At 41.4% G+C, this 24,903-nt stretch overlaps 1 protein-coding gene across 2 annotated transcripts; it reads left to right on the top strand.

The window, feature by feature from the left end:
• The first annotated feature begins 66 nt into the window (after nt 1-66).
• Nucleotides 67-24,771, top strand: LOC130839502 (guanylate-binding protein 4-like). Of its 2 annotated transcripts, none has more exons than XM_057713698.1 (11): nt 67-177; nt 3,603-3,798; nt 6,986-7,113; nt 16,467-16,576; nt 16,780-16,976; nt 18,326-18,571; nt 19,459-19,739; nt 20,941-21,153; nt 22,955-23,057; nt 23,384-23,577; nt 24,451-24,771. In XM_057713698.1, exons 2-11 carry the CDS (start codon nt 3,609-3,611, stop codon nt 24,688-24,690), a joined length of 1,902 nt encoding a protein of 633 aa, XP_057569681.1. In that variant the 5' UTR covers nt 67-177; nt 3,603-3,608; the 3' UTR covers nt 24,691-24,771. The 2 variants fall into 2 exon arrangements, with proteins under 2 accessions (XP_057569681.1, XP_057569686.1); XM_057713703.1 differs by lacking the exon at nt 67-177 and adding an exon at nt 2,524-2,532.
• Nucleotides 24,772-24,903: the final 132 nt, after the last annotated feature.

Genomic DNA, 24,903 nt, shown 5'->3' on the forward strand with positions numbered 1-24,903 from the left:
GATTTCGATTTTGCTTCTCATAAATCCTACCCATAACTGGATAGCCTATAATAGTCATCTGACTTTTCAGCTTCTGAATATGAGTCGTTTTCCGGAGGAGCCACATGCAGGAGGAGCCCTAGGGGCGAGCCAGAGCAGCTGAGAACTTGAACCCCGGCTACAGTGCCCGCGCGCCACGTAAGTTTCTCCTAAGCTTTACCTTCCAAGCGCATGTCCCTTAAATAACAATAAATCCCCCAGCGCAGACCCCACACTGAAGCAGCAGAAGCCGCGGATGGCAGCGCCGGGCGGAGGGTGTGCGCCCGGCGGGGCGCGTGGCTCTGGCAGCTCAGCGTCTCCTTTTGGATCCCAGGCGGCTGCGAGGCGTGCTGCTGGGATGCGCTGCTCCTCCTTGAACATCTAAGCAGGGTTGCAGCAAAAAGTCCGGCGTGGGAGAGGGAGGAGTGCTTGCGACATCTTCTGAGGAAAGGGGGCTGAAGTCCTTTTTAGGACCCCTGTCCCCTCGCAGAGGCTCTGCGTGAGGTCTCTTCCTCCAGCCCCCTCCTTCCCTCCTCAGACACATCCTGACTGCGCCCCACTGGGCATTGCAGAAACAGAGAAAAGATGGTCTTTGACATAGAGACAATTTAAATCTTAAATTGACCCTGGATTGTTTTTGTCTTAACCGCTGATCCTCTGAATCTACAGATCTGTATTATATGGGATAATTCAATTCACTCTCACTAAAAAACGATTAAGAATAACTGGAAGGTCTAATCATGTTGGTTTATCATGCATTGTTTTTCATGAGTGGCCCCTACATTAGCTGCATTAGAATACTTTGTGGTACTTGCTGAAAATACAGAGTCTGGGGTATTTTAACTATCACTTTAGATAACCCTCCTGAACAGTAACTTTGGAAACTGTTGACCATCTTCTGCCATCTAGTAACAATTTTCTTTTCCACTTGTTTAGTTTTGAAGATAAAAGCTTTTTGGTTTTGGTACCTCAGGATACTTTGAATTAAAAAAGAATCTCTGTACACTCATGGACTTACTCCAAGCTTTATCAATATTCAGTCCAAGAAATAAGCTCTACAATTTCTCTTGCTTACAGCTATTCACCTTAAAAATAAAACAGGTGTTTTCCCAGCAAAAGTGAGTTAATTCAGGAATAGCAGAGGAATTGCAATTTGGGACAAGGAAGCTATAGCAAAAGCCATAGGCAAGCCCAACAAAGAACCTTATTTGATAGAGAAAAGGAACGTGCTGCGGAGGGTGGTTTGCAAAGAAAAGTCAGGGTTCAGGTGATGATCAATTCTCATTGACTCACTGAGTTTCCAGGTAGTCAATTCTTGCGGGAGATGCAGTGTATACCTTTTTTGTTGGGGACTGTCATTGGTGACTCTTTCCTGTTGAAGATTTTTCTCTTGGGGTCTGTAACTGACAATTCTTCCTGAAACTGACCTCTGGTCGGTAGTTCTGCATGAGAGCTCCCCCTTCTGGCCTGCTGACTCCATTTGCGTGAGGTTTCCTTCTGGGGAAGGGGGCGGAGCGCCGAGTGCCAGGTGCTCACAGCGCGGGCTTGTGGGAATCTTAGGTCCCAGACCAGGGATGGAACCAGCACCCTCCTGAGTGAAAGCTCAGTAGTCCCAAGCACTGGACCGCCAGGGAACTTCCCAGGTTCCCCTCCATTAATTTTCACACAGCACAACAGTTAAAGGTCATGTTCTACTCCCCCATCTCTGCTCCCAATCCACTACAGGAAAAGGAACGCAATGGTACAGAGGAAGTCTTGCTCAATAAATTCATGTTTCTTCAGATAAAAAGATTTTAGATACAGTACCTTATATTTCTTGGCAATTTGCAGCTTACAGAACTCATTGAGACATTATAACACATTGTCTAATTGCTGATTATTGAAATAGTGCATGAATCCAGGAAAATTTTTTTCTATAATTGATAGCCTATGTGTTACCAGTTGTACAGTAATGAAACAGGCAAGAATTTCTGACTTATCTATAAACTGATAAGAAAATGGAGGCTTTGGAGGTAATTTCCTGTTTCAAGATTTCAAAAGACAGTAAGTGACTTGACCCCTCTGGTTTGAACTCCGGCAGCCAGACTCCAGAACCCGTACTCGGACATCCCAGGGCAGCTCGGAGTTCCTGCAGCCTGACTCTTCCCCCATCAGTGTCCTCACTCTCAGCTGTCACTGCTGAGGCTCAGCTGCCTGCTCATCTCCCTCATGGGCTGTTTCCTCCCACCTGCTTGCAGCCAGGGTGAGAAGTGTCAACTGTTTCAGGGCAAAGCCAATCCTCCACTTTCATTCAGAAATTACCCTCCCTGTCTTCAGAGACAGTCTATTTTAAAACAATCGTATACAGGATTTACTATGTAGCAGCATAATTTTAAAAGCATTATAAGCAGAATGAGATATTGAATCCTCCTAGTGACCATAATGACTGATTGATTTTTACTTTTAGGGTCACCATTTTACAGAAGAGAAACCTGAGACCCAGAGAAATTGATCTTCCCAGTCATCACACAGTTGGTAAAGTATGGGGACATGTGGATGTTGCTTAGTATTATCTTGGAGAAAATAAAGGGACAGTCACAGCTCTCTGACTGCTGTCTAACTCTTGTGATCATGAAACACCCAATCATTGTGATGAAATCATTTAAAGTAGAGCCTGGCCCAGAGGTGAGACGGACAGATACAGGCAGGCCTTAACACACCCTGGTTGCTTGCCTCTCTTCCCTATCAGCTTAAATAGTAACAAATGTCCTGTAATTTCAGTGAATAAATTCATTTTTGCATGCACAACTTTGTTAGGTACCTTTAAGGACTGTCCTATTGCGTTTGAGAGAGAGCTGCATTCTTTGTCTCTCCTTTCTCTCCAGTCACTCCTCCTCCAGCCTGTTCTGTTCCCAGCAATTCACTGCATCTGTCCTCATCAAGGTCACAGATCACGTTCATTTTTCCTTTCTTGGCAAGTTTTTCCCTGACTCAACTCTATGTCAGTTCAACCCCCAACACTCCCAACACCATTCCCTGCTTATTTCCTTCTGAGCATTTACCATCCTCTAATATATATATATGTCTTTTGCCTTTACACGTTCTATATTATCAGTCTCCTTCACTAGAATAGAGCTCCACGGGGCAGGGATTTGTATGCATTTTGTTCACTGTTTGATGCTGAGCCCCTAGTACAGTGTCCAGCACATGGTAGGTTCTAATAAACATTTGTGCAATTAATGAGTGACCAAATCAGTCTGGAACTCCAGGAATCACCTCTGGTCACTCCTCATCTCCTTCATGTCCCATTCTGCCTCTACTTAGTGTTCTCAAGGCTCCATCATCAGTGCTTTGTTTTCTCATTCTGTTCACTGTATGCATCACGTGGGCAAGCTTGTTTTAGGGTTCATTTAAGCAATATGATAATGTACGTAATGTATCTATACAGCCCTTGACACACGAGGCTAAATATTTGCCTTTTAGAAATATACAAAACATATAAAATTGATATTTAAGTTCCACAAGAAGAAGGCTGATGTCCACATGACTTAAGTAACCATGAGAGATGACCTTATGTTCTACTGAGTTGTTCCTCTGGGTTACAGCTTCCCATGGCGTCTGGATCCACCATAATGGACCCCATCTGTCTGATGAAAAACCAGAACAATCAGCTGAGAGTGAATCCAAAAGCACTGAAGATTCTTGACCAGATATCTCAGCCTGTGGTGGTGGTGGCCATTGCAGGGCTGTATCGGACGGGAAAATCCTACCTGATGAACCGCCTGGCAGGACAGAACCATGGTGAGTGTTGTTCAGTGTCACTCAGGACCATTTGCTTGGAAGCAGTGATAACACAGGCTGCTGGTCACCCTCCTCTACTGTCACGTTAAGGAAGAGCCTAACCCCTCCCACTGAAGAAAAATTCTCTCATCACCGCATTTATAACTTTAAACCCTTCTCTCCACAATGTGTACTTTTTTTTCCAGTAATCACGAGTTCCTAATCTCATCAAAACATCCACCTTGTTCATCCTGGTCCCCCACTGCCATCTGCTCAGGGGCTCATCTTCAACAGTTATTCCCTTCCTTTCTCCTTCATCATTTTGCCCTTAACCACAGAGTCATTCCTAGCAGCAACCAAATACTGTTCAACATGTCTTATTTTTAAAAAGGGATGCAAGGAATTACAGACAGTAAAATCCCTATATCCCATATCTCAGTGGGGGTACCATGCATTCTTTTTGGCTTAATTTCACAGCAAATCTTTGGTAAACTATACCCCTTCTCTTTCTCTAATTAGTCTTTTCTAATATATGAACTCTAACACATTTGGAAGAGTGCATAAAAATGCATATAAAGTGGATAAATGTGAAGTGATGATCTGTTGAATCACCACCCAGATCAAGAAATAAAACATCACCAACACCTCAAAAGCCCAAATCACACCCTTTCACATCCTCACTAGAGCTCACCAATGTTTTGGTTTTCATGGTGCATTCGATCACTTTTCCTATGTAAACATGATTTTGCAATCTATGTAAACATTCCTTAAAAATAGCTTAAACTTTACAAAAGGAATTACATTCTGTTATTCATTGGGATCTTGCTTCATATTCCCAATAAGAAGTTTATGAGGTTAATCTAGCCTGTCACATATGCCTGTAATTATTTTCACTAGTTTATGCTTTGCACCTGACAGAAGATACCACAATTTATTCATCCGTTTGTTGCTGATGAACGCTGGTATTATTTGTAGCTTTTATCTTCTATGAATGGTGCTCTCATGATTATTCTTCCATCTATATCCTAGTGCATGTGTACACTAATTTCATGTTATATCCAGAAGTGGAATTGCTGAATCAAGGAGGATGTATGTCTTCTGCCTTTCTAGATAATATCAAACAGACTTTTAAGCTTTGTGTTCAGTTTATATGCTTATTAGCATAATTTAGAATTCTCCACATCCTTACAAAATTTTGGTGAAAGCACTTTTTAACTTTTGGTGATCTGGTCTCTGTATAGTTGCATGTTCTTTGCCTCACTACAAATAAGCTTGAGCACCTTATCACATATTTGGCATTTGCATTTCCTCTTTCGAGAGGGTTTTTTTTTCTACCAAGTTGCTTGTCTTGTTTCTTACTGATTTTTAGGATAATCTGCCTACATCCTGTTGGGCGTTTCTAAGAAGAACACACACCATTTCTTTCCTAATGCCTTCCTCTGTGGCTCAGCAGCTCCGCACAATTAGGGGGTAGAACAGTCCACTAAACTCTAAGGATCCCCAGGAATATCTCATTGCCTCTCTCACTCAAACGCTCTCTCTATCTCTGACTCTGTATCTTTCTCTCTCTCCCCCACCTCTCTTTTTCTACCTTTCCTTCTCTCTCTTTTTGGTTTGAAATCTCTTATTGGCTTCAAAGAAAACATTTATGTTTGTCTTCCTTTGAGAGGAACTTGATCACCAATCAGGGGAGGACATTTTTCCTTGCTAGCCTAAATTAATAAATAGGTCATTTGGGGAGGGATTAAAGATTTGAGAACTCTAAGAAAAAGATACATACAAGGAGTTTCAACAACATTGTTTTTTTTTTTTTCTACTCAAGATAACATCAGGTAATAAGGAGGTGATTTCCCTTAATGAGGAAATACCTAACCTAATTTTGTTTTAAAACACCTGAATTGTGACTCACCACCCCAGTCATGTCACAGGAAGAACAAAAACAAACAAACAAAATCATCACCCAGTCAAGGTGGAGTAGCAGAAACAGGCCACTACTCCCTCTCCTTGTGATGACTTCTTTGTCTGTCCTTTAGCTCTCATAACTGACACTGATGAACTCCAGTTACACCTTGTCTTTTCTCCCTGGGGGAACTGGGAGTTCAGATTGCTCTGTATTAATCAGCAAGCAGTCAAATACCATCACGATGTAGAAGAGTGCAGATCATCTCAGGTGTTAGACACTCTCTGAACAGAGCACACAGGATGTGGCAGTTGAGGGGCCTGAGCCATGCGGAGCCATGCTCCCCTAGGCATTTCATCATATCCATTTCTATTCTCTGTTGAAAGGAGCATTGGCATCTGGCAGACAGTCAAAATCTTGGACTGTTGGATAAGATGTATTGCCTACAACCTCTTGGGTGTATATCTCACATCTTCTTCCCCTTTGGGTTTAAGTCTTTAGAAGGAAGGGTAAGCAATTCTCACAGGTTCTTTCTGCTTTCCCTTCTATTATAGCCCCACCTGAGTCCGTGAACAAAGAACTATCTTTTTTTTTGAAGAGAACAGAAATGAGGAAAATATGGGGAGAAAGTGGAGGGGAAAAAAAAAAAAGCTAACAAAATCTGATGAATCAGTCCAGGTTCTGAAAGGACACAGATAATCCACTTAAGGGTAACTGAAGATGTTTGATGGAGGGACAATTACAAGGGCACAAGCAGGGAAAAGGGGACCAGTGAAGGATGCAAAAGCAGTTAGAGGGGCAGGAACAATGGCCAGGTAGCCTTTATAACTCCCATAGTGTAAAGAGGCAAAGAGTGGATTCCAGAATGTGGCAAAGACCAGAGTTACTGGATGGAGATAAATGAAAGGAGATGTGACCAAAGTAGAGGAATACAGGCCCTGGGACATCTTGGCTCACCAGGGTGAAAACCAGGGGAACAGGAGGCTGACTTCTGACCTCCTGCTAATACCAGTCACTGGTGGAACTCCAGCAGAAAGTGGAAGAAAACGGAGCTCTTCAGTGTCAGATAAATATAGAAAGGCTTATAGAGCTAACATTATTTGAACCATTAATGTTAGGAGGAGAATATGGGGCACAAAGTGTTTCTTGAAAAGGTTTTGAAGAGGTTGGATTTTCTGTCCTTGTTGAAATGGAAGCACCTTCCTCCCAGGAAGGCACTCACTTTCAGGCAAGTTTACCCAAAGTGACCCCTGGGCAGCCTGGGCTATCTGCTCTTACTGTGTGTTGCTTTCTCCTCTTTCTTTGCAGGTTTCCGTCTGGGCTCCACGGTCAGGTCTGAAACCAAGGGCATCTGGATGTGGTGTGTGCCCCACCCCTCCAAGGAGAGCCACACCCTGGTCCTTCTGGACACTGAGGGCCTGGGTGATGTGGAGAAGGTGAGGCAGGGAATCTTCTTTACTCTTGAAACTTAATTCCTGATATTCTACCTACAGTTCAATTTCCCATCTCAGTTCAAGTTTTATGACATGTTCCTGTAAACTGCAAATCCAATTATGAATAATGAGGCTAAATTCTCTAACCTTGAATTTACTCTTTAATAAGATCAATACTTTGGTTATTGGGGATAGATCTCCTTATTTTTAACACTGGGGTAAAAGATACATGTTAACAAATATTTATTGGTCATCTGAATTCCTGGTCTTTGTGTTAAGTACAACAGATATTGCAGTGAGTGAGATATGGGCCCAGAGCTGAGTTGGAAAGATAAGAAATATGCAGTCTTATCAGTACAGGGAGCCATGAATAAAAATAGTGCGAACCTATCCCAGTTGTTCAGGTTCAGGAAGACTCCTGGTAAGCTATAATCCATGGAATCAAGTGGCTCTACAGGTTAAGGTGTATGGAGTTGTTGGGGTTGGAGGTAGGAATCATGAAAATCATTTTCAGTGAATAAACTATTTTTTAAAACTCCAGAAAAGCTTCCACAATACTAGGAATATTTTATTCCAAGTTTTGGAGCTCTGAAGATGAATTCTTCAATGAGTACTATAAAAACATGAGCTAGGGTAGAAGAAAGATGGGGGCGAAGTCGAAGGACGTGGAATGCATCCCTCTTCACAGACGCATTAGGAATACACCAAAAGATGCAAAATTCCCACAGAGAATCTGCTGAACACCAGCAAACACCAGAGAGGCCTGCAAAGATCCCAACATAACTGGGTAGGACAGAGGGAGGAAAGAAAAAAAAAGGAGAAAGAGGAGGAGAAGAAAGGAAAGGGATGAGTCCCACACCCTAGGGTGGGGGAATCTGAGACAGAGGGGAGATTGCCAAATTTGGGGAAATGTCCCTTATCTGATGGGGAGGCCCATTCTCCAACGGGGAATATCCTTGGGTCAGTGGGGAGGCATTTACGATGGTCCAAGAAGGGTGAAGCGGCTGAGCTGTGGCAGACAGGAAGGAGTGAGAAACACATGGAAGGTATGCATCACGGCTCAGCGTGACCAGACTGAGATGTTAATTCACAGCTGAGCAGGGGGTCTGGGAGCTGGAGCATGGGAACCAGAGAACTGGTTCAGGGTGAGAAACATTGTTGACAGTGGGGAGACAGACTGAGAGGACAGGAGGGAAGAAATCCGCAGCAAAGAGTGCCTACCGCAGAGAGCCACGAGGCCATAGTGGCAGCTGGATACTGCTGACTCACAAGCAGAGGGGAGGAGCTGCAGGCAGAGCCCCTCTCTCACGGCCTGCAATGGACAGAGGAAGGACCCCTGTGGGCCAAGCTAATGCACTCAGGGATAACAAACGCCCCTGGATGGGGCTGGCTTAGAGTGCCTGCAGACAAGAGCCAAAAGCCCACAGAGTGGCCCAACTCTGAGACATTCTGTTTACAGCTGAGCTGCCGGTGTCCCTCCACAACAGGCACTTCCACGCCCGACTGAACTGCTTTGACCCAGACAATGCGCCACTGCTCACTCACTCCCAGAGGAAGGAGCCACTTTGTACCCTCTCTCTCCCTGCACACCAGCGCTTACAGACGAACAATAAAGGAAGCTCTGCTGGTCAAAGAATAATACAAAAAACCCAAGGCGGTTAGAAGGACACTTACAGCTGAGACCCCAAGGATATCAGTATTAATTCTATTGAACTGGTCCATTCTGGGGTCAGTTCTAGTTTTTTTGTTTTCGTTTTGGTTTTGGTTCTGGTTTTTTTTTATTAATTATAATTTTAGTCCTAAGGGACCTACATGTTTTATAACATATTCTTTTTCTGCTCTTTTTCTTCTATTTTTATTTTTAGCCTTTTTATATATTTCTATTTCTAGCTAAGTTTTTTGTAGTGCTGACTGTATCTCTTCTATCGTCTTTTCATCTCTATCTTTTATATATATCTATTTCTTTCTTTTTCTTTTCATATTTTCAGTCACACTATGCTCTTCTGTTGCCCTGTCTTCTATCCTTTTTTAGTTTATTTTATCTTAATATGCTTATAAGCAATATCATCGGCCTGCTCTGTTTCCTTGCTTTATTCTTGAGATGACACAATGTTTGGTATTTATTATCAGGTTTTTGTCTTTATCTTACTTCTTAGTATAGTTGTCTGATTTCATTCTAAGAATCTTCAGTCTGTCTGGTGGTACTCTAGCTCTTTATTATATTTGATCCTAGCTTTCAGTATCTCCCGGGATTTGTGTTTGTGTGTGTGTGGTGTTATTTGTTTGTTTGCTTTTGCTTTTATTTCTGTTTTGTTCTGTTTTGGCTTCGAATTCCTGTTGGTTTTCTCTTTGAATGTCTGATAGCATACTGGGGTTCTCCTGTCAGGTCTTTCTAGTGCCTTATGTTCTATTGGACTCAGTATTTGTGTGTCTTATACATGTATGTGTTTCCTTGACTTAGTATTTGTTTGACTCAACACTCAACACTCTGCCATTAGTCTGGGGCTTGGACAGTTTTCTTTAAAGCCCGTTATTGCCGGGACAAGCAACCTCTGAAGTTTAGACTACCACCAGAAAACAAAGAAACACCATGCAGGCAAAGGAGCAGGAAAAAAACCAACAAGACCAAATAAATGAAGAGGAAATAGGAAAAAAACCTGAAAAAGTATTCAGAGTAATATAGTAAAAATGATACAAAATCTTGATAACAAAATACAGAAAATACAAGAAACATTTAATAAGGACTCAGAAGAACTAAAGAACAAACAAACAGCAATGGACAACAAAATAACTGCAATTAAAAATACTCTAGATGGTATAAACAGCAGAATAACTGAGGCAGAAGAATGAATAAGTGAGTTGGAAGATAGAATGGGGGAAATAACTGCCACAGAGCAGGAAAAAGAGAAAAGAATAAAAGGAATGGAAGATAGTCTCAGAGACCTTGGTGGCAACATTAACTGCACCAACATTTGAATCATAGGCATTCCAGAAGAAGAAGAAAAAAAGACAGCGTCTGAGAAAATATTTGAAGAGGTTATAGTGGAAAACGTCCCCAACATGGGAAAGGAAATAATTAATTAAGTCCAAGAAGTGCAGAGGGTCCCATACAGAATAAACGCAAGGAGAAATACACCCAGGCACATATTAATCAAACTAACAAAAATTAAACACAAAGAAAAATTATTAAAAGCAGCAAGAGAAAAGCAGCCAATAACATATAAGGGAAAACCCATAAGGATAACAGATGACCTTTCTGCAGAGACTCTGCAAGCCAGAAGGGAATGGCAGGATATACTGGAAGTCCTGAAAGAGAAAAACCTACAGCCAAGAATACCCTACCCACCAAGAAGCTCATTCAGCTTCAACAGAGAAGTCAAAACCTTTCCAGACAAGCAAAAGTTAAGAAAATTCAGCACCACCAAACCAGCCTCACAACAATTGCTAAAGGAACTTTTCTAAGTAGGAAACACAAGAGAAGGAAAACACCTACAAAAACAAACCCAAAACAATTAAGATAATGGTAATCGGAACACACATGTCAATAATCACCTTAAATGTAAATGGATTAAATGCTCCAACCAAAAGACACAGACTGGCTGAATGGATACAAAAACAAGACCCTTCTATATGCTGCCTACAAGAAACCCACTTCAGACCAAGGGATACATATAGACTGAAAGTAAAGGGATGGAAAAAGGTATTCAAAGCAAATGGAGGTCAAAAGAAAGCAGGAGCTGCAATTCTCATATCAGACAAATTAGACTTTAAGGTAAAGACTATTACAAGAGACAAGGAAGGATACTACATAATGATCAACGGATCCATCCAAGAAGAACATATCACAATGGTAAATATGTATGCCCCCAACATAGGAGCACCTCAATACATAAGGCAAATGCTAACAGCCATAAAAGGGGAAATTGACAGTAACACAATAATAGTGGGAGACTTGAACACCTCACTTACATCAATGGACAGATCATCCAAACAGAAAATAAATAAGGACACACAAGCTTTAAATGACACATTAGACCATCTTGACTTAATTGATATTTATAGGACATTCCATCCAAAAACTACATAATACACTTTCTTCTCAAGTGCACGCAGAGCATTTTCCAGGATAGATCACATCTTGGGTCACAAATCAAGCCTCAGTAAATTCAAGACAATTGAAATCATATCAAGCATCTTCTCTGACCACAATACCATGAGACTAGATATCAATTAGAGGAAAATAACTGCAAAAAATACAAACACATGGAGGCGAAACAACACACTATTAAACAACAAAGAAATCATTAAAGAAATCAAAGAGGAAATCAAAAAATATCTAGAAACAAATGACAATGGAAACACAACAACCCAAAACATGTGGGATGCAGCAAAAGCATTTCTAAGAGGGAAGTTTTAAGCAATACATTCCTACCTTAAGAAACAAGAAAAATATCGAATAAACAACCTAAACTTACACATAAAACAATTAGAGAAAGAAGAACAAAGAAACCCCAAAGTGAGCAGAAGGAAAGAAATCATAAAGATCGGATCAGAAATAAATGAAAAAGAAAGGAAGGAAACAATAGCAAAGATCAATGAAACTAAACGCTGGTTCTTTGAGAAGATAAAGAAAATTGATAAACCATTAGCCAGACTCATCAGGAAGAAAAGGGAGAAGATGCAAATCCAAAGAATTAGAAATGAAAAAGGAGAAGTAACAAGGGACACCACAGAAATACAAAAGATCATGAGAGACTACTACAAGCAACTATATGCCAATAAATTGGAAAACCTGGAAGAAATGGAGAAATTCTTAGAAAAATACAATCTTCCAAGACTGAACCAGGAAGAAATAGAAAACATGAACAGACCAATCACAAGTACGGAGATTGAGACTGTGATTAAAAATCTGCCAACAAACAAAAGCCCAGGGCCAGATGGCTTCACAGGTGAATTCTACCAAACATTTAGAGAAGAGCTAACACCTAACCTTCTCAAACTCTTCCAAAATATAGCAGAAGCAGGAACCATCCCGAACTCATTCTACGAGGCCACCATCACCCTGATACCAAAACCAGGCAAAGATGTCATAAAAGAAGAAAATTACAGACCAATATCACTGATGAATATAGACTCAAAAATCCTCAACAAAATACTAGCCAGCAGAATCCAACAGCACATTAAAAAAAATCATTCACCATGATCAAGTGGGGTTTATCCCTGGGATGCAAGGATTCTACAATATACACAAATCAACCAACGTGATACGTCATATCAACAAATTGAAGGATAAAACCATATGATAATCTCAATAGATGCAGGAAAAGCTTTTGACAAAATTCAACATCCATTTATGATAAAAACTCCAGAAAATGGGCATAGAAGGAAATTACCTCAACATAATAAAAGCCATATATGAGAAACCAAAAGCCAGCATTGTTCTAAATGGGGAAAAACTGAAAGAATTCCCTCTAAGAACAGGAACAAGACAAAGGTGTCTACTCTCACCATTATTATTCAACATAGTTTTGGAAGTGTTAGCCACAGCAATCAGAGAAGAAAATGAAATAAAAGGAATCCAAATTGGAAAAGAAGAAGTAAAATTGTCACTCTTTGCAGGTGACATGATATTATACATAGAAAACCCCAAAGACTCTACCAGAAAACTGCTAGCACTAATCGATGAATTCAGTAAAATATCAGGATACAAAATTAATGCGCAGAAATCTCACATTCCTATGCACTAACAACGAAAGAGCAGAAAGAGAAATTAAGGAAACTCTCCCCTTTACCATTGCAACAAAAAGAATAAAATACCTAGGAATAAACCTGCCTAAGGAGGCAAAAGATCTGTATGCAGAAAACTTTAAGACACTGATGAAAGAAATCAAAGATGATACAAACAGATGGAGGGATATACCATGTTCTTGGATTGGAAGAATCAACATCGTGAAAATGACTGTACTACCCAAAGCAATTTACAGATTCAATGCAATCCCGATCAAATTACCAATGGCATTTTTCACAGAACTAGAACAAGAAATCTTACGATTTGTATGGAAATGCAAAACACCCCGTATAGCCAAAGCAATCTTGAGAAGGAAAAATGGAGTTGGTGGAATCAGGCTTCCTGACTTCAAACTATACTACAAGGCCACAGTGATCAAGACAGTATGGTACTGGCACAAAAGTAGAAAGGAAGATCAGTGGAACAGAATAGAGAACTCAGAGGTAAGCCCAAGCACATATGGGCACCTTATCTTTGACAAAGGAGGCACGAGTATACAATGGAAAAAAGACAGCCTCTTCAAGAAGTGGTGCTGGGAAAATTGGATAGCAACATGTAAAAGAATGAAATTAGAACACTTCCTAACACCATGCACAAAAATAAACTCCAAATGGATTAAAGACCTACATGTAAGGCCAGACACTATAAAACTCCTAGAGGAAAACATAGGCAGAACACTCTATGACATACATCAAAGCAAGATCCTTTTTGACCCACCTCCTAGAATCATGGAAATAAAATCAAGAATACACAAATGAGACCTAATGAAACTTAAAAGCTTTTGCACAGCGAAAGAAATCATAAACAAGACAAAAGGCAAGCCTCAGAATGGGAAAAAATAGTTGCCAACGAAGCAAAGAACAAAGGATTAATGTCCAAAATAGACAAGCAGCTCATACAGCTTAATACCAAAAAAGCAAATAACCCAATCCACAAATGGGCAGAAGACCTAAACAGGCTTTTCTCCAAAGAAGACATACAGATGGCCAACAAACACATGAAAAGATGCTCAACATCACTCATCATCAGAGAAATGCAAGTCAAAGCCACAATGAGGTATCACCTCACACCGGTCAGAATGGCCATCATCAAAAAATCTAGAAACAATAAATGTTGGAGAGGGTGTGGAGAAAAGGGAACTCTCCTGCACTGTTAGTGGGAATGTAAGTTGGTACAGCCACTATGGAAAACAATTTGGAGGTTCCTTAAAAAACTACAAATAGAACTACCATATGATCCAGTAATCCCACTAATGGGCATATACCCAGAGAAAACCATAATCCGAAAAGAAACAGGCACCATAATGTTTATTGCAGCACTATTTACAATAGCCAGGACATGGAAGCAACCTAAATGCCCATCAACAAATGAATGGATACAGAAGATGTGGCATATATATACAATGGAATATTACTCAGCTATAAAAAGGGATGAGATGGAGCTATATGTAATGAGGTGGTTAGACCTAGAGTCTGTCATACAGAGTGAAGTAAGCCAGAAAGAAAAAAAACAAATATTGTATGCAAATTCATATATACGGAATCTAAAAAAAAAAAAAATGGTCCTGATGAACCCAGTGACAAGACAAAAATAAGGATGCAGATGCAGAGTACGGACTGGAGGACACGAGGTTGGGGGGGGTGGGACGCAAAGGGGAAGCTGGGACGAAGTGAGAGAGTAGCATAGGCATATATATACTACCAATGTAAAATAGATAGCCAGTGGGAAGTTGCTGTATAACAAAGGGAGATCAATTCGATAATGGATGATGCCTTAGAAGGCAAGGACGGGGAGGATGGGGGTTAGTCGAGGGAGGGAGGGAATATGGGGATATGTGTATAAATACAGCTGATTTAACTTTGGTGTACCTCAAAACCTGGTACAAGAGTGTAAAGCAATTATATTCCAATAAAGAGCTTTAAAAAACAAACAAACAAAAAAAAACATTGCCTAGACCCACCATAAGAATGTAAATGGAATAACATTATGTATTTTGTCTTCACAGTCTTACTTGCAATCAATCTTTTCTCCTTATCTTTGTTAGCATCTAAATTAAAGTAGTAGCAGTTAATCTTTGGCTTTCACCAAGCAGACAAGGTTTGGGGCATGAATTAAGAAATTCTGAATTTTAAAATCCAGATTTAGGGGCTTGCTAAGTGGCCCAGTGGTTGAGAATGTGCCTGCCAATGCAGGGGACACGGGTTCGATCCCTGCTCGCGGAAGATCCCATATGCCTCAGAGCAACTAAGCCTGTGTGCCACAACTATTGAGCCTGAGCTTCAGAGCCCATAAGCCACAACTATTGAGCCCATGTGCTGCAACTACTGAAGCCTACGTGCCTAGAGCTCATACTCCGCAACAAGAGAAGCCTCAGCAATGAGGAGCCCGCGCACCACAAGGAAGAGTAGCCCCCGCTCACCACAACTAAAAGAAAGCCTGCGCACAGCAAGGAAGACCCAATACAGCCAATAAAATAAATAAATAAAGTAAATAAATAAATAAATTTATAAAAAAAAAATCCAGATTTAAGATATTCAATAGTCAGCTCAGTGTCAATCCGTGATAGTCTACTGATTCCTACTAGGTTGTCGTTTGTATAACCTTCTTCTTTTCATCTAATTGCATTTCTCAAGGGACCAAAGCACACCAAATTGCAAACTGATAGCAGCAGCACTACTTGCTGCCCTTACTACATGTAGTGCATTTCCGTAGCATATAAAAACTGTCTCAAAGTCACTCATGACTTGTCCTGAATCTCGTTTTCAAGCTCATCATCTGTTACCACATGGGCAAGCACTAGTTCCATCAAGTAAGATTACCCTGTAATATCTCTATAAGACCACACTTTCTGACAATTGTAATCACCATCTGTGGGTCCTTCCACCTGCATGGTCCCTATAGCTCCACAAATCCACATTCTGTCAATTCTTTAAAGCTCAGCTGTTTTCATCTTAATGCCATCATATCACTGTCAGACATAATCACTTCTTGCTCTGAATTCACAGAGTACATTTTCTAGATTTTTTTTTGGAATTGCCCCTTTGTGTTTTACATTATAATAGTTGGTTCCATGCCTGACAGTTTATCATCTAGGATGTATTCATATGTTCCCAGGTATATGTGCCGCTCCATCTCTCTAGGGCAGGGACTGTGATATGAAACTTTATATCCACACGAGCAGATGCAGTATCTGCTGTTTTCTAAATGCACAATGAACTGATGATGAATTTAACTGAATATCACTCATCCCTAATATAGCCCATGATCAAGGAAAAATGGCAAAAGAATCATGGTCCACTTATTATTGCATAACTTCTGTGTTCTAGGCACTGTACTAAGCATTTGACACACATTTATGATGTCACTCACTGCTGTTAACAGCTAATGACCCTGACGCCTTGAGAGGCATCAGTGTCAACACCAGAAAGGTTTGCATTTAGCACTGTCTTGAAATTTTATGTTATTTGCCTCACTATTGAGTTACACTACAGCTGTCACAGTAAATGAACAACTGAATGAGAGAATGGGGAGTGGAGTCCTCAGTCCCCTGCTGTAATGTACTTTCTAGGGTGACTCCAAGAATGACTCGTGGATCTTTGTCCTGGCCGTGCTTCTGAGCAGCAGCTTTGTCTACAACAGCATGAGCACCATCAGCCACCAGGCCCTGGAGCAGCTGCAGTATCCTTCCAGGAACTGAACCACATGTTTCATTCAGGTTATGGGAATAGCAAGTGACTCTGTTTCTTCTTTCCCTTGACTCCATTCTCATGGCTGATGAAAAGGGAAAACGGGGCAAAAGGGAATGTTGATAAAACTTGTTTTGGGGTGAGATCTGGAAATTGTGTTGGAGGGCATTTCTCGTTCCTTAGCTAAGATCCCAGCTATGTGACTGAACTAACAGAGCTAACCAGGACAAAATCATCTCCCAGCTCTGGCGAAGTAAAGGACTCAGCCGATTTTGTGAGTTTCTTTCCAGACTTTGTTTGGACTGTGCGGGATTTCATGCTGGAGTTGGAGTTAGATGGACACCCCATCACTGAAGACGAGTACCTGGAGAATGCCTTGAAGTTGATACCAGGTATCAGAGCAGGGCCAGGGTGGTGGGAAATTCATTAGAAGGTGGGGTAAACAGAGCCCTGACATTCAGCACTTGATGTCATTCTTCATTTGGGGTTGGAGTGAGGCTGTGCTAATGGTGTTTGGTGAATGACAGGTGGGTGTGACTTCAGTCATTATTGTTACTGGAAAAACCCCAGTGATCAGAGCTTAAGCCCACAGAGGAAATTTAGAATCCAATATTAGAGCAAATGATTTTAGAAAAATTGATACCTTGAAAAAAAAGACTCATAAACATATTGCATATTAAGTCTAAGTGCTTCTCCTTTCCTATTTGAGAAATATAATCCATCAACTTGGAAACAGACTCACAAGGTAAACAAAAGAACTAATTTTTGAAATACCTTCTTTTAACACAGTGTATCTTACCAGCATACATAGCTACTTCCTTCATGTTGATAGATAGCTATTTACACACTAAAGAGTTCAGAAAAAAAAGAAGGCATTGGCATGTCCTTTAAGTAAGAGTGTCAGATCCTTAATAGGTTCTTCCTCATACTATCACACTCTTCATTCTAGAAACTTACACAGTATATGTCATGTTACTATATGAGTTACTCAGATTATTTTAGCAGAGAGTGGTATGGGTGGTACCTAGAAGCAATAGTCATTTCTTAATTTAATCATTTACTCATTCTTTCAATAAATACTTGTTGAATTGCTGATATACGCCCAGAATCACTCTATATGAGAGTCACGTCCAATGTAAGATGATGCAGAGGATGGATGAGGTCTCCTAGTTTCATTGAGGCTACCCTTATATGAGAGGGTGTCTGCTAAAGTAATCTCCAAACATATTTATAGTATGTGTACTTTTCTACTTTGATATATGTCTTTTCTTTACTGTCCTGAGTATCATTTCTCTGTCTAGGGTTATTTTCTCAGCAATATCATAAATACCTTTATCTCTACCATTACATTACTTTAGAGCCCACATGTCATTTCTGACATGGGGACTGCAATATCAGGAAAATATTTCTGACAACTTATTGGATTTTTCTATCACTGAAGAAACATCTAATAAACAGCTGATCCACTGTGCACCATGGAAGGGTAAGGAAAATAATCAACAGTTTCTTCACTTGCAATGGATTCCTTCCCTGCCTCCTCAGAAGTACTTCCTTTACTCTTAGCTCTGTACAAAGAAGGGGAGGGAGGTCCTATGCCCTGAATCGATTAGTATAGACTCAATAATAGGAGATACACAGGCACAGAAGTTACAGTGACGCAAAGATCCATGGAAATGAAAGTCCTCAGCCCCCCTACCTACAGGCGGTTCCTTCAATGATTGCTGTTTTTCCACTTCTGCAGGCAAAGATCCCAAAATCCAAACTTCCAACATGCCCAGAGAGTGCATCAAGAAGTTTTTTCCAAAAAGAAAGTGCTTTGTCTTTGATCGGCCTACAAGTGACAAAACATTATTACGTCACATTGAGAAAGTGCCAGATAACCAACTGGATGTGAATTTCCAGAAGCAATCAAAAAAGTTCTGCTCATATATCTTTACCCATGCAAGGCCCAAGACCCTAAGAGAAGGAATCACTGTCACAGGGGGAGGTGAGCCTCCTTTGCTACAACATATCTCTCTGTGGTTCAGTGTGTGTGGTGAAGTTGTGACTGCACTCTGGGTTTGTCAGTATTTGTCTTCTCATCTCCAAGTAACTTGGAAAAATGGATGTTCATGCCACACATGGAAATGCATGTTTCTTCATTAAAAGAAGCCTGTATTAGTCCACCAAATCTCAGGAACCTATTACACTAATGATATAAGTTAAAGATTGAAATCTTTATGGCGATGAGCTGTCTGAGGGGATAAGTGTTTTGAGTGAGGATATGCAAGATATTTTGTGAGTTTACATGAATCAGAAAATAAAGAGTAGTCCATGAATCCATGTAAGCTCACTGAGAGTCTGAGAAACAAATGTAAATACAATCTTATGTACAGGGCTGGCTTCACGCACATGCCACCTGGGCAGCCACACAGTGCCCTGTGCCGAGATGGGCCCTGCTTATTTAATGTTTGTATTACTGGCCTGAAATTCTTGATGACATTTTCATCAATACATTTCCATTTACAAATAATCCCCACAAGTTATGTCATTTACCTACATGTATTATGAGTTCTTTTTATTTTCTTACTAAGCGAAGAGTGTTCTGGGAGACCTTTGAGTATATTGTTTGAGATTACTGAGCTAATATTGTAATGGGATGAATTTGATCCAAAAGATAGAGTGAACAGGAGATATAGTGATGTTATTATAAAGAAGTGGATTCATAGAACGAAAAGGAGGAGGATACAAGAATAAAGAAAATGAGGAGAAGAATAAACAGAAGAAAACTTCAACTTCAAAAAATTTTTAGTGATTTTTGGAGTGCTGATCTCTAAAGCTATTAAGACGGAAGAGAATTCTCTCTTTATTTCATAAATATCATGTATCATTCAGGGTTGGGGACTCTGGCAGTGTCCTACATAGATGCCATCAACAGTGGAGGAGTTCCTTGTTTGGAGAACGCAGTGACAACTCTGGCTGAGCGTGAGAACTCAGCAGCTGTGCAGAAGGCAGCTGACCACTACAGCGAGCAGATGGCCCAGCGACTGAGGCTCCCCACGGACACGCTCCTGGAGCTGCTGGAGGTGCACGCAGCCTGTGAGAGGGAAGCCATTGCAATCTTCATGGAGCACTCCTTCAAGGATGAAAATCAGGAATTCCAGAAGAAGCTGGCGGTAATGTGGCCTAGAATATATCCTTCCTAATGCCTTCATCTGGAATGATACCTATACATTCCCTTTTGACTCCATGATTTATGTGCTTCTCATCATAAAAGGAGCTTAGATCTTGTGAATGATTGGGCTCTACAGGCTACAGTCCATCCTTTTTCTAAAAGTTGGTCTTTTTATTTTCTCCCTGTGCTTAGCAGCTGGAAAAAAAAAAAAAACACATCTATTAACTTACAGTTCCTCAGGTCAGATCCTAGCCCAGAGTCTATGGGTTTCCTGCTCATTGTACCACAGCTGAAAACAAGGTTCAAATGGGCTTGGTACTCACATGGATGCTCTGGGGAACCTCCCTCCATCTTCAACCCAGCCATGGTGCACTGTTTCCTTCTTTTGTTCCTAGCCTCTGTGACTACCTCTTCTGCCACCAACTGGAGAAAACAGCTTTTAAAGGGCTGTGACTACTTAATGCCCACCTAGGTAATCTCCATTTCATAAAGTCAACCTGTTCCCTGCAATATCGTCTAAACACAGAATAATTGTTCCTCATATTCACAAGTCCAGGGACTATGCAGTGTGTGGACACCAGGAGAGAGACCTCTTGGAGATCACAATTCTGCTTACCATTGGCACCTTCACTGAAAGTTTGACTTTCAGTCTCCCTTGACTATCCTATAAGTCACAAAAATCTTAGTTCATACAGAGTAAAACCAGCTCAATTGTAATGTATCAGTACAAGCAAAAATTTCTGTTCCCATGTTTTCACACACTCAAATCCTCAGTGAAACAAGAATTCAAAAAGAGTTCAAAACTCTGTTCAGTGTATACTTAATTCATTAGTAGGAAATGGATTTGCTATGCACGTATTTTTATCCATACCACCCAAGGTTGCAGAGGAAACCCTACTTCCAGTCTTAATTGCACTTGCGTTGTTCACTGGTGATGGGTGGATCACTACTAATGCTACTACTGTTACAGCAGTAGTTTGCCTCTGCCAACCCCGTCGTTGCACAGATGTTGAGACTGAGCCCACAAGTCACACAAAGAGTTGGTCAGAACTGGGACTAAAACTAGACTCCTGACTGCACGTTATTTATCGTGAGTCTCATGTACCCTGATGCTTTCAGACTGCTTCTTCCGAGAGGATCACAGGTGGACCTTCCCTTCTAACAGCTTCTTTCTATTGGATTTCCCCATATTTCCCTGGCAGGACATCATGAAGAAAAAGAAGGACGTTTTCATGATCCAGAATGAAGAGGCCTCTGTCAAATATTGTCAGGCTGAACTTAAGCAGCTTTCAGAATCCTTGATGAAAAGTATTTCAGGAGGAACTTTCTTTGTCCCAGGAGGACACAGTCTTTACTTAGAAGCAAGGAGCAAGTTGGAACAGGACTATAAACTGGTTCCCAGGAAAGGAGTGAAGGTGAGGAGTAATGGCATTGGGAAAGAACAGCAGATTAAAGTCAGAGGGCCTTGTTGGTCCATTTGGTTGCCAGGTCGTGTTTGTTCAGAGGCTGCTGGTCATGAGGATGCTGACTGTGGAACCCAGGGGGGCTCTCCTTCTAGTGCTGCATTTGTGGTGAGCAGAGTGAGGGACCAGGAGACACCAGAACTGTTGCCTGTCCACTGGCGGGAGAAGCAGGTCCTAGGGCTCGTGGCAGCCCACTGGAGAAGAGAGCCAGATCCTGGGGTCTGGGTGCAGGGCCCAGGAGTCCCAGAGCATGTACTGGATCACTGCTGGGTAGAGCCAGTTAGGCTTCTGGATCTGGGATGTCTGGAAGCTTCTGTGGGCCTCATATAGGTCCAGGTCTGAGCCCAGCTGCTCCCAGGGCACGATATGGCCCTGGGAGCAGCTGAGTGAGTGTGATCAGGTCCCTGACCCTCTTATGGACAAAGCCATGTCTAGAGGTGCCTGTGGGCACAGGAGGTTTGCTGGCAGGTGGGGCTGCATCCATGCCGTGTTATTTGCTTGGCCTGAGGCTCCCAGCACTGGCATTTGCAGACCTGGACCAGAGCAGGGTTGGGTCTTGGGGTTAGTAAGCTAGAGGGAAGATTCTAAAATGGCTCTTGTCAGCACCCGTGTCAATGTGATAAAAGGAGCTCCCCAAGAGGGCTGCCACCCGTGTCTGTGGCCCCAGGGTGAGCTGCAGTTGCCTGGAGAATCTCCAGGGTCAGCAGGTAGGTCTGACCCAGGCTCCTATGAAATTACTCCTTCTTCTCTGGATCCCGGAGCATGTGAGATAGAGTGTGCGCCCTTTGAGGGTTAAGACTCTATTTCTTATTTTGAACAATAAAATAAATGATATTTTAAAATGTTAATCCACAGAATTAAAAAAAAAAAGACTCTATTTCTCTCAGCCCTCTGGGACTCCTGAAAGTTACCCCACTGGCTTTCAAAGCCAAATGCTCTGGAGGGCTGTATTTCTGGTGCTGTTCCCTGGTTGCCGCGGCCAGGATGGGGCTGGGACCTCTCGCTTCTCTGGGAGGACCTCTGAGGTTGTAATTATTCTCTCGATTGTGAATAACCCACCCAGGGGTATTAGATTTGACTATATGGAGACTCCACCCCTCCTACCCATCTTGTTTTGGTTCCTTACTTATGTCTTCAGTTGTAGGAGATATTTTCTGATAGGTTCCAGTCTTTTCACGGATGGTTGTTCTTGGAAATTGTTGCGATTTTTGTGTGCCTGTGAGAGGAGGTGAACTCAGGGTCTCTGTACTCAACCTTATTGCCGAGACAATCAATTTAGTCCTCAGAGTAATGAATTAAGTACTACTGTCATCCCCATTATAAAATTGAGACATATGATGTATGGATAAATTACTAAGGGGCCTAAGATCACACAGCCATCAAGTGGTGGTGCTGGTAGGGCAGCTGTAAGTTCTTGGTAGTCATTCAAAATTCAGAATAAAGCTTAGGAAAGCTTCCTGGAAGAGGAGGTGGAAGCTACAATTTGAAGTCTCCATAAATGATATCCTAAGAAAGAAAGAGTAGATGAGCATTAGTCAAAAGAAAAAGAATGTTCAGATATAGCTGTTGCCAACAGTGGAGGATGGGTGTTTATAGAATTGCACATAATTCTGGGGTCTGTAACCATTTGGGGATCCTACAGAGGATGGAGAACTTAAAGGGTCCAATCTGTAGGTTTATTGAACAGTAATTTCACAGCAAGACACTACATCTTTGCTGCCTGACAAATCTTTGCTCCTTGTTGTTTCCTCAGGCAAACGAGATCCTCCAGAGCTTCCTGCAGTCACAGACAGAAGTAGCGGAAGCCATCCTGCTGGCAGACAAAGCCCTCACTGATGGGGACAAGGCCATGGCAGGTACAGGGGAGGGCTGAGCTCACAAAGGGAAAGGTGTCTCTTGTGCTGCCCTTTGGCAGGTATAGTACCAAACACTTCCTGACACAGAAGCTTCCCCTTCTTCTGTGGTACCTCTCTGGTACATCTGGAAATAACCTTGGGGGTTTGAGTGGCACAAACATCTGTTCAGTGCCTTTGCATCACATGCTGAAGCATGTTTTCTCATATGGTAGTAGGAATAGTCAGATTCCTTCCCACCAGTTTAAAGCCATTTTATCTCTGAGTAAGGAGGTGACAGCTCGGCCTAACTGTTATATTCTTCCCTCTTTAAAACTCTTGTGAAATAGTTGAGTGTGCCAAGAAGGATGCAGCTGAGAGGGAACAGGAGCTGCTAAGAGAGAAACAGAATGAAGAGGAGCAAAACATGGTGGCACAAGAGAAAAGCTTCAAGGAATACATGACCCAACTGAAAGAAAAGATGAATAGGGAAACAGAAAACTTCCTAAGAGAGCAGGAAAAGATGCTGGAGCACAAGCTGAAAGTAAGTCTGGATGGGTCTGGGCAGGGCCTGATCAACAGAATGCTAGCTTCTCAGAAATAAAAGCACAGAAATTTGACCTAAAGACAGATCCCAGAGGGAAATCCAAAGACATGTGGTTCACTGTAACATCAAAGAGATGTGGATTGTGCTGAAGACTTGCCTCTGTAAGACTCAGCACCTGCTGTAGTGCTAGGGTTTGGAGTGTACACATAAATGGCCCAGTCCCCTGGACTGATGTTTGTGGTGATTACAGGGTCACATTTGCCCCCAAGTGAATAGACATCAGCCCTAAAGTCCTTGGAATTTTTGGTACAACCATCAGAGACCTGGAATAGTTCCATCTGCTCTTGAAAGTATCAGATTGTGCCTGATATGAAGTATTACATTCTGAAAGCTCTAAAGTGTGCTGCATTTGTTTCCAGGCTTGCCTTATTTATTTTAAATACCTAGAGTAAATGCATTCTTGGTCCCAACCTGGACTTTGATAGCCAGTGTCAAAAAGAGAGTCAGCAGTGCCATTTTTGTGATATATTTGTGGTCATCCTACCTCAGTGAAACTGACAAGTATTTAGATTTTCCCTACATTCCCTCCCAAAGTGCATTCTTAGGGCTGGAACACATTCCTGGGGTCGTTTTCAGGCCTGACCGAGTCCCAGCTCCTCTGTCCCAGGTAGATGGTATTGAGGGATCCTGGGAAGTTCTAAACCATGAATGTTCTCATTACCCAGGTCCAAATATTTGCAACTATTAGATAAACATCAAAAAACCTCTAAGATATTAGAGAAATAGACACACATACCTATCTGCTGTACTTGTTTGATACAAAATGCTGATTTGGCATATTTTCAAAAGAGGACTTTCTCCTTTTTACAGATGCAAAAAGAACTACTTAAAGAAGGATTTGAAAAGGAAGCTGTGGAGTTAAATAAAGAGATAGATCAACTAAAAGGAGACATTGAAACAACTAAAAATAATCAGTCCTTAAAGATTTCAGAGGCCCTTGATGTGGCTAGTATGGCATTAGTTGCAATACTTCCTGGGGGCTATAAAGTACTTGGTATGGGAGTGAAACTTCTCTCTGATGTTATGAAAAAGCCTCAGAATCCCTGTTAAGTATATTTTGAAAGGCTTCTTAGCTTTTACTATTGTAATACTGTAGCTTATGTTTAAAATATGTATGCCATGATGGCTTTGTTGAAGAGGAATTTAAAAATAAAATCTGATTACCAAAGAATTACCAAACTGTTTACTAAAGTGATTACCAGGGCCTGAAATACCAAAAAACAATCAACTTTTAGAATTCATTAATTTAAAGAAATGTAAAAA

This window comes from Hippopotamus amphibius, chromosome 1 (assembly GCF_030028045.1).
Source record: "Hippopotamus amphibius kiboko isolate mHipAmp2 chromosome 1, mHipAmp2.hap2, whole genome shotgun sequence".
Classification (NCBI taxonomy): Eukaryota; Metazoa; Chordata; class Mammalia; order Artiodactyla; family Hippopotamidae; genus Hippopotamus; species Hippopotamus amphibius.